Source organism: Curcuma longa, chromosome 15, assembly GCF_044706935.1.
Source record: "Curcuma longa cultivar G26 ecotype Majalengka, Jawa Barat chromosome 15, ITB_CL_G26_1.1, whole genome shotgun sequence".
Classification (NCBI taxonomy): Eukaryota; Viridiplantae; Streptophyta; class Magnoliopsida; order Zingiberales; family Zingiberaceae; genus Curcuma; species Curcuma longa.
Window position 1 is genome coordinate 7,829,959 of NC_133875.1, and position 10,950 is coordinate 7,840,908.

Here is a 10,950-nt window from a genome sequence, read left to right on the forward strand (position 1 = left end):
TAATATAAAAAATTATAAATAAAATAATTTTTTTAATAAAAAAATCATCTTATTCATGGAAAAGGAAAAATATTATGTGAAGAACAATAAAGAATTTAAGAATAAACATTACTGTTCCCCAAACTCACACTCAACAAACATCTCCAAAACAAAAACATAATTGGCACGCAAGACACATGTATGTAGAAATCCAAAATATAATAAATAAATTAAAATCCATTTCAAAATCTTGGCATGCAAGACATATGTTGTCTGTAGAAATCCAATTCCAAATCAAACCATGCAACTGAGGTGTTCCGATGTAGGCTTTATCTCATACTCCCCCACCATTCTTCTAAAGCATTCTCAACCTTTTTCAACCATTCTTTTGTGGCTAAATCCTATTAGAAGCCCGACAAAAGCAACGTCGTCTGGCTTAACTCCAGATGCCACCATTTCATTGAAAAGAACCTCTGTGTCTTTTGCTAGACCATGCATCCCATATCCAGAGATGATGGCTGTCCAAAAGATCAAAACTCTCTCAGGCATATCGTCGAACGTTGTTCGTGCATCGTTGATGCTACCACACCAATCATACATGGTTATCAGAGCTGCACCCAAATGGATGTCGATATCCATGTTGACCTGCAAGACTTGCTCATGAATTCATTTCCCTCGTTGGAGAGACCCCAAATGGGAACAAGCTTGCGGGACGCCTACCATCGTCATCGCATCAAATTGCACTCATGATTGCTGCATTTGGTTGAAAATGGAAATTGCTTCCTCGGACTCCCCATTTGAGACATACCTAGTAGTTGAAGGTTGCAAAAAAAGCAAAGGCTTATTATCAGGCCAACCTAAACCTAGCCATCTTTGCCGCCTCCTCTCATCTCACTATGAGTTTTGATATATTTTGCATTTCTTTTCTCCAATTGCTCTTTCTTTTCACCTCGCTGATCCCTGATCTGCTCTCTCTCTCTCTTTCCTAGTGAGTAGAAGGAAAGATGACTGCAGATGTCGAAATGAAGGAGGTTCAGACACTGTCTAATTCTGTCGTACCTGCCGCCACTCTTTCCGCTCTGCAACGTGCGAATGATCACCTCTTGTTTGAACCTCTGCAATTTATTGATATTTTCTCGATTTATTGAAATATATCATGGTTTTCTGTTGGTTATGGGTTCAGATTTGAAGGAGATCGCTGCCCTAATTGAGACTGGTGCACAGGCCAAAGAGGTCAGGCGTACGTACGGGCGATACGTCTTACGATGATACTTCGCAAGAAGCTGAAGGCGCCGGTGGTCTCTGCTTTTCTTGGTCATATCCTAACTACGGGGTCAAAGGCTTTTGCTAAGCTATCTTCGTTTCCCCCTAAGATAATGAATTGAGGTTGCGGCGTCGGGGAGAAAATGAATTGTGCGAGGTTGCGATGCCGGGGAAGAAAAGGAATTACTGTAGCCGCGTTTTCTTATTTTCTATTTATCAATCACAATTTTCATTTTCCATAGAAAATGATATTTTATCATTTTCTGGTTTCTTAGAAAATGACTTTTCATTTTCCAGAGAATGAGATTGGAAAACGCAAACCAAATAGTAATTTCTAGAAAATAAGAAAATAAGAAAATGAAAATGAGAAAACACCAAACCAAACACTACCTAAATTTATCCATTTCTTTGAAGACAATTTAAAGGGGGAAAATAGAGAGAGAAATGTTTATCTTCTATTCTTCCATTTACAAATGAGTCGATGAGACCAATTTAATTATTGTAAAAACATTAAAACATCTTTTTTATATTTTCCTTTTCATTATTTTTATTATTAAAGTTTTTGAAAAATAAGAATGATAAAATAATGGTTAAATTTGCCTATAAAATCCTCCAAAGAAATGGTGTGGGAATAAAATTCTATATATTTCTTTCCTCAAAAGTATGAGAGAATCACTCTATCACCTCTATGCTGCCTTATTTCCATCTCTCTCTATTTTTCTATCTCCAATTTTTCATGGCATAAAGAGTAAAAATATCACGTGTATACATTGAAATGATATATATACATACATGCTATTTGGGAGTCACTAGGAACTAAGAAATGCATGCAAATAAGTTACAACTTTATGTATGATAAAAAAATTTAACTTATCTAAGCATAGTTAGCAGTGTTTGCATCCTTGTTGATAACAAGCTTTTTGACAAATATTGAAATTTATCAAGTCAATAAATAAAAACTTGAGATACAAACAACAATTTGACAAGAAAGAATAAAAACATTCCATACCCAAAGCTTCATAAAATACTAATGATATACTGGTACATGCATAATACATATATAGAGAATAAGGAATAGAAGATAATTTAACTAGTTTGCAACAGTATACCTGAGCTTCAGCTTCTTGGCGCATCCTATCATATCTTTGGGCAAGATGTCGAGCATCTTCCAAGGGAGCACCCATTACCATGGCTCTTAATGGCTCTGCAACCTGGCAAGGGAAGAGCATGAGAAATGATATGATCAGTGTACATTTAGAGCATGTAGCATTGTTCAGTGTCAGAAAGTTTTCAAATTTGATGTTTGCATGACCAATGAACTTCTAAAGCAATCTCACAGCACATCACGCATAGCATTCTCATGACTTCTCACTCAAATCTCAATACATGGAACAGCATATCACCAGTGCAGAACTGATGCATGTGTACAAGCACAGGAATTATAGGAAATCAACAACTAAGATAAAAAAAGGAACAAAAAATAAAAACTAGGGACTGCTGATATGTAAGAGTCCTGATAATTTTTAAAATAGCATCTTGTAAAAAAAAATCACAGAGAATTACAAAAACAAGAGTTTGTGTAGCAACAAAGGAAAACTACAGGCAAGCACACAGCACCAGGCAACATGGTAGAGAAGAGAGTATCAAGAACAATAAACTCTATTTTTTTTTTGGATAAAGTAAATATTATTAAGGAGTCAAGAAAAGTATGTACATACTAGGTGTTCAAAGATTGAAACATATATGTTTGGATCTTGATGAACATCCTATCAATACTTGGCACATTGTTATCAAAATTATATCAATTCCTAGCTTGCCATATGAGATATACCATGCACGACATAGCCAAAAACTGTGCCTTAGTGAGATGGCAGCTTCCTCGGAACATCCTCTTGAAAACCCGCAGCATTCTCCTTGTTGTGCTTATCTCCTGTCGTATTCCCAGCCATGTCCACACTTTGGCCTATAGGACCATGCTGATCGAACACCGAATGAAGGTGTGATCGAGTGACTCATCCGTCCCTTGACATATCGGGCACGTTTTGCATTGCATATATGGTAAATGATACTTGGATCGCAATAGTCCATGTGCAAGTAGCCTCAAGGTGAAGATGTGCTTTAACATGAGGTAAGGCTTCCAAATGACAGTGGGCCATAGCTAAGCACTGCTTCTCAAACAGAAGAATTCATAGGCTTTGGAAGGTCTCTGCTAGTCTTGCGCATACCAATCGGTGAGCAATGTAGCAACCTGCTCCAGTGTGCCCACGTGTACAAGAAGGTCATCCCGAATCTACAACAATCTTTTGATGAGTGGAGAATCAAAAGCCTTTGTTTGTCACGCCTAAAGGTTAGTTCGCCCCAAGTACTGATGATTAATCCACCGGACCCAAATCGAGTCCTTTCGCTAAATGTTCCATAGAGCACGACTGAGTAGCACCGAATTCCACGCTCGAAGATCTCTAACCCCATATCCAAATCGAGTCCTTTCGCTAAATGTTCCATAGAGCACGATTGAGTAGCACCGAATTCCACACTTGAAGATCTCTAACCCCATATCCTCCTTCCTCCTTCGAAAAGCACAATGCAGCTCAAGAGATAGGGTTTGGATATCCATACGAATGATTTGCAAATGGAGTACAACTTGTCGATGACCCCACTCGGAACCGATAGTATAGAGAGCCAAAAGCACTAGATGCCTTATGGTCCGTTTACTTGGAGGTGCGGAAAGAGAAACTGTGGAAAGTTTTCCTCAGTATTCATCCATCCGTTGTTTACTTTTCTAAATTTGTATGAAGGAAGAGAAAGTTAATCCATCAGTGGATTAATTTTTTGCCAAACTTGATCCCCTCCAAATCGGGCGGAAAAGGAAGGATGGAAAATAAAAAGACAAAATTGCCCTTCCTCTTCCTCGCTTTCATCTGGTTCTTCCTCCTCTTTGGCCTCCCATCGCTTCGTGATAAGCTGCAGCGCCCATCCTTCCGGCGACCACCGTGTTCTCGAACCCCTCCGGCAACCATTCCGATATCTCTCCGGCGTTCCTCACGACCCATATGAACTGCCGGTCGGACGCCTCGAGACCTCACGCGACCTCAAGAAATGATCGGCGCTCCCCGAAGCGGCGTCGACGCTCCCCGAAGCGGCGTCGGCGCTCCCCGAAGCGGCGTCGGCCACTCTCCTGATCCATCTGCGGCAGAGCAGCGAACGCCACATGCGGTCTGGCCATGCGAGGAGAATCGACATCTCCGGCAGAGACCAGCTCCTAGGTCTGGCCCGGAAACCTCTGATCAGACGACGAGCCAGCTGAGGTTGGGACGGGAGGAGGCTGTAAAAAGGGTTGTGGAGGTGTTGTCTTGTTCGGGCGGCGGGCAAGGCCCCGGGAGGGGAAGAGGAGGTAGAACGATGACGTGGGGAAGAGGGAGAGGCGGAAGATCCGGGGGGACGAGGGAGAGCGGAGGAACAGGAACTCAACATTGGCATTTATCTCGGAAACAATGCTGATGGAAAGAAATTGGAGAAGATGCTTGGAGAAGAGAAGATGAATCTACTAAATGAAGCATTTGAAGAGATGAGCTTGAGAGCTCTGCCAGCTTCTGAGCAGGGGAGGCGGGGGCAGCTTCGACGCGAGGAAGAAGAAAGGGGCATTTTAGATAATTTCATTTTCTTTCCTTGATCAAGGTAAACAAGGCTTCACGGACAAGGGAGAGGATGGATTTTATTCACTTTCCATTCCTTTTCCTTATCCCTAGGTTTGTTTCATCCATCCATCATCCACTCTTTCAAGTAAACTGAGCATTAGAGAACCATCTTCACCAACTCCAACTTTCCAACATAGGATAGCATATGTCTCGACTAAGAGATTAGTCGACCCATAATTACCTCTATCAAGGCTCATAGTTGGTTGTACATTGCTTCTCAACCACCAAGGGGATGCCAAGATAATAAAAGGGGGAAACTCCCTATTAGAATCCGGTGAGCTTCAGCAATCTGTCCCGCATCCAAGCATCGACACTGGCCATATATATTTTCAATTTGTGCAAGTTGGCCCGTAGTCCAGCAACATCATCAAACTCCCTCAATCAATCTACAATTAGCGTGATGGTGGATTCATCCCCCCTCGTAAATAAAATTACATCATTTGCATATGTCAAATGTGTGATATATAGGATGATGATAAACCTCAGTTGCGACGCAAAAACCAAAGAAGTCTAAAAAACACCTCAAGGCAAAGCCCGAACAACAACGAAGAAAGAGGGTCGCCCTGTCAAAGGCCTCTTGCTCCCTTGAAGTGTTCGTATACTGCTCCATTAATGCCCACCAAGAAGGAAGTGGTAGTAACACATTCAATGATCTAATCCATATAAAGTTGCGAAAAACCAAAGCCCTACAAGGCAGTCTTCAAGAAGGTTCAATTTACCATATCAAATGCCTTTTAAAGATCCACTTTGAGCACACACCATGGAGTTACCCATTTCCTTGAGTATTTCTATAATAACTCTTGCGCAAAATGTATGTTTTCAACTATCGATCGTCCTTGAATGAAGGCCACTTCAACTGGATCAAGTATGCTATCAATGATCGCTATCGACCTTGCTACCACTATTTTGGAGATTACCTTGTACACAACCATGGAGCACAATATCAACTGATAGTGTGTGACACTCAAGGCATGGGCAAATTTAGGGATCAACATCATGAGCACATGATTCTATTATTTCAACGGGCGGCTAGAGGAAAAGAACTCCAAGATTGCTTGCTGCATATTAGGCCCGATAGTCTCCCATGCCACCTTGTAAAATTTTACGCCGTATCCATCCAAGCCTAGAGCTTATCATTGTCAATATCAAATATCAAAGAGGACGAGGCCCTACTGCTGGACCTCACTGATCATCAAGGATCATCGGGCCTGTTCTAAGCACGTTAACATCCAAATTGGCACACGGTACACTCATCCCCAATTGACTTTTGTAATAACCAATGAATTGTGCAGCGGCCTCTATAAATTTATTGTGCATTCACCGGATGCCTTTGTGATTGCCACAATGGTGTTCGTTTGTTATTGTGCTTGACAAGATCATGAAAGAACTTTATACAACAGTTGTTGTTCTTCAAATACACACAGTTAGCTTGTTGCTGTAGGAATAAACACTCTGCCATAGCTAGCATGTTGGTCCGTGCTCGAAGATTTGTGTCGTAGTCTGATGGTTGATCAACCCTTTCCGATATTCCACACTACATCTCCTCTAGTTCCTCAGCATAAAACGCTTTCGGCGAGATATGCCTGAAATGTTGCTCATTCAAGAGTCTCAACTTCGGCTTCAATCAGGATAGCTTCTCCTTGAGGATACACTGTGTCATACCCCCTACCGGCTCTAACCAAGCATTGACTACCATGCCTTGGAACTGCTCATGTAGTGTCCACGTGTTATAGAATTTAAAGGACCTCTTTGCTAACTGCACATCCATGAGTAATGAGACGATGTAGCAGGAATGGTCCAAGAGGCAACCGAGTGGTAGGAATTCAGCATATCGGAAGTCTTCCACTATCCATTGAGTGTTCGCCATTGTCAGATACAATTTGCAAGAGACCATGTCATTCGTCCAAGTGAGACGACACTCTATCAACTAGAGATCCACTAAATCACTGTTGTGATCAAGGTTCTCAAAATCTTGCAGCTCATAGTTTATCATTGGTAGGCCCCCAACTTTGTCCTCAATGGTCAACTGTGCAATAAACTCTATCGTTGATTGTATGAATTCACAATGAGATGAGAACGTCTTTTATAAACTCAACAATAACTTGGTCGCCATAAGACTCAAGAAAAACTATATTAGGTGTACTAGGATTAATAGAAACTGAAATTAAATGAATTATATTTAAATCAATTAGATAAAATGTAAACTGTGAATCAATTTTTATGTTATTAAAATAATCAAAAATAATCTATTCATATTCGTGTCACGAATATTAATGATGTTGATGTTCTCAAAAATTTTGCTTCAACCAAACCTATCAGTCAAAAAACTCATGTCACAAAAGTTGTTGCCTTTACTTACCAAAGTATAACTTAAAATCACCCAACTGCAAATTCCCCATCAAAGGAACAAATTGTCAACGCAAACCTAATACAACTTACCCTTTATTCCATACACATAATCCAAATAAAAGATGCCCTTAAAATTACATCCTCCTTGGAGAGATAATTAGCCATGCTGCTACAAAACCAGCAAGGTTATGATAGCCCTAGTAGGAGATGTAACTGGCAAAGTAGAGGATAAGACAAGCCCTCCCAAGCTGATCCAACATCTTCAAAATCACATGTCATTCAATGATCATTGGATGACTCAATGTGAATATAAACAGGCTATCTGGCAGGAATATGGTTAGGTGAAGAAGAGACTCTGATATCTGAAACTCAGAGTCTTGATGGTAGACCAGATAAAGTACTCAGCAGCAAAGGTATAATATTTGTGCTGGAAGTAAGGAGTGCAAGTTGTGCACGGTTGCACCAAGGTTTTACCACCCTCATATGGCCTGGTGAGTTGTGGTACCAACTACCAACTGCATCCACAGAATCGATGACAATGAATGTTGATGACATAGCTGAAAAGTGAACTCACCCTACCCTGTTAGCACCAAGACAGTCTCAACTTTCAAACTGCACTTTAATGCTGATTAACCACAAATTTTGCCGAGGACATAAAACTTGACTAACAATTGTTATTCATGATTAGGAATAATATATCTAAAAGAAATCCAGATAAACCTATCTGAGAAAGGTATCCTGAACTGAAGCTGGGTAATTTCAGGTTCTGATACATGTGTGAAAAAAAGGGCAGGACTCTTAGTGCTTGTTTTCTGTCTTTATGACTTCATTTAATAAACATACTTGACAAAGACTTAGCCTACAAATTAGAATGTGCAGTTCCTTCTATATTTGAGATTTTTTCGAAGGCCTTTTTTTTGCTAACTTGCTACCTAAGCATCCTTGGAGCAAATATCCAAAGCACGTTCACCAGTCTATCAATTGTTTGTCAACAGTTCTTTTTATCAGAACACTGTGTAAAAGGAGGGGAAAAAGCAAGAAAGAATTGCTGACTGCACATGTATTCAGAATTTAAAATAAATAACAATGATCAATTAGGAGCATCACCTTGACCGAAATTTAATTTCACTTGAAGTTTACACAAGGAAAAAAGTTTAGGCATATCTATAAATAATGCACAGATAGAGACAGAGAAACCAGACTTGCAACGGGTCAAATGTGTTATGAATTTGTCCATGTATACTGACATATAGATGGTGAGTAGTCAAAAGAATAAAATCCATAAGAATGATAATAAAGATTGTGAATAGATTATAACCTTTACACTCACAATAGAAAGGAGGAAAAGGTTTCAAAAAACCACGATGTTATAGAAATGGAAAAAATATATATGTGAAGAAGCTAACTGACTTCTATGCACCAACAAGTTCGATGCCTTCTATCAGCCATTTACATAAGAACTGCATGAAATGATTGATATAAACAAGGAATAGCTGATTCACAGACCTGGGTACCAAGAGCTTTCAATAGATTGCCCCGCTCATTTTCTATTTGAGCACGAGCTCTAGCATAACATAAAGCAGCTTTTGATAGTGTATTCCCACTAGTGCAGGTGTTTTCGGCACCATATTTTCGACTATCCTCAGACAATTTATTGCCTAGATAAATAATAATAATATTAATAAATATGAATAAACAGGAGGAAGAAATACAAACAACTTTAAAAATTACCTATTTCAACTTGTTTGGATCCCGTAACAATATAACCTTCCACACCGCGCACTATATCCCTTTGAAAATGCTGTAAAAAATGATTCACAAGCTTTTATCCAAAAAGGAAAGATGCAAAAATGGGGCAAGAAAAGAAATAAAAGATTCCAATTTCCAACCTTGGCAGCACGGGTTGATGAATGAAGCTTTTCTAATTTCTGATGCTGCTGATATGCTGCTGAATCTGCGAATGCATTATCAGAATTTCCATATGCAGCACCTCCAAATTGCTTGAAAACTGCCTGTTGAAGCAACGAAAGATGTTATATATCTTCAACATGCTATCAGTAGGCATCCAATCTATTGTAGTTGATGTGAAAATTTTGCAGCATATGTTGAATTTATGAAGTGGCCCCTATGAAAGTCTAGATAAATCCACAAGAAGCTATAAATCATGTCACAAAAAGCAAATTATGTTCAATTAAACAAAGAAGTTACTGTAACAAAAGAGGGAAAAGCAGCTTTATTTTTTGCAAATTCTTTTGGTGAAAAAAATAAAGAACGACACTCTAATAATTGATTCTTCAAGCAAATAGAATAGAATTCTCACATGACCACATCAATTGTGGCAGAAAGAAAAGTGAAAAAAACTGAGTTAAGAAATAAGAAGTAAATAAAATCAACAATCAATGAGTATTTAAAATTTTTTTATGTCTACAAAGAGATGCAACCCAACTTGGTAGATATAACATATAATTGTGAATTACCATATACAGTTTTGTATTCTTGCACCCAAAAAAAAGGCAAGGATAGAGATTAGAGAGTAAGAATATTGTTCTAACTAGTTATAGCAATTCCCTTCCTGATTTCCATTGCTAGATAGAATTAAGGGGAAAAAATGCATACCACATTTCTTCTATGTAGTTATAGAGTCTCATGGAACACAGATTGCTCAAGATTATAACCTTGAAATCTATGAAATAATAACTCCAAAAAGGTAGTCTACTCTGCTTTTATAATCATTGCCCATTCATCAAGATTAACCTTTTGGATTATGATCATGACAAATTGTGAGCACCCATTTTCTTGTTAGCTAGAACACAAAGACGCTTTGCTAGAAAAAAAATGCACCAATAAAAACATAAAATGGTAAAATTCCAACTCCCAACTTCCGTCAATCACGCCACGACGACTCGACCTCCTGGAAGAAGAAATAAAGAAGGCCTCAACCATCAATACGCAGCGATGAGCAAACGCGATCTTCCCTCGATTTCTTTCAGCAGGTTAAATACACGAAAACAAGAGATTGGAAAAGAAGAGGTAACTGTTTGACTTTGATGAGTCCGTGGATGCCCTAGATACAGTGCATCCGCTTGAATCCAAAGCCCCTAGAGGCGAAACAAAGCAAGAGCGCAATAGAGATAAAAAGCTCCAAATAGGTGGGTTACCTGCTGCTGTCGGGCTACCTGCTCCCTGAGTTTGGAAGCCTGCTTCCTGATAGCCTCCATTCACCAAGGGGAAAAGAAGCGCCGGAGGAGTTGTCCGGAAGTCTACGTTGGTAAGGCCGAAATCTCCGATAGGGAAAGGATGAAATCTCCGATAGGGAAGGGAGGAAGACGTCGAGGCCGAGATCTGAAATCCTTTTACCTTATTTGTCAAGTACTGCGTCGGTTTCCATGAAATTTTCAATATTCATAATTATCGAAATAATTAATTATACAAATTCAATTCGTATCAGGCTGCGGTAGCGGTAGGGAAGGTCAACGGGATTGGGATATATCACTACATGGGGAAGAAAAGCATACCGAGACATTAATATTCGCTAGAGTTGTCAAACAGGTGAATCCAGTGACGGATCCAGACTAATTTTTCAACCGGGGCTCAATTTTTTTAATATATAATAAATATATATAAAAAAAATAAAAATACAATTAATAATGATAATAATAAAATT

At 39.3% G+C, this 10,950-nt stretch overlaps 1 protein-coding gene across 1 annotated transcript in view; it reads right to left on the reverse strand.

The window, feature by feature from the left end:
* The window catches only part of LOC141846382 (SH3 domain-containing protein 2-like), a 27,121-nt gene extending 16,384 nt beyond the window's left edge, over nt 1-10,737 (reverse strand). The window contains exons 1-5 of the mRNA XM_074734413.1: nt 10,445-10,737; nt 9,176-9,298; nt 9,018-9,087; nt 8,793-8,944; nt 2,352-2,453 (exon numbers count right to left, since the gene is read on the reverse strand). Coding sequence (XP_074590514.1) covers nt 2,352-2,453; nt 8,793-8,944; nt 9,018-9,087; nt 9,176-9,298; nt 10,445-10,504 — 507 coding nt within the window. The 5' untranslated portion in view covers nt 10,505-10,737. The remainder of the gene's footprint in view (nt 1-2,351; nt 2,454-8,792; nt 8,945-9,017; nt 9,088-9,175; nt 9,299-10,444) is intronic.
* Nucleotides 10,738-10,950: the final 213 nt, after the last annotated feature.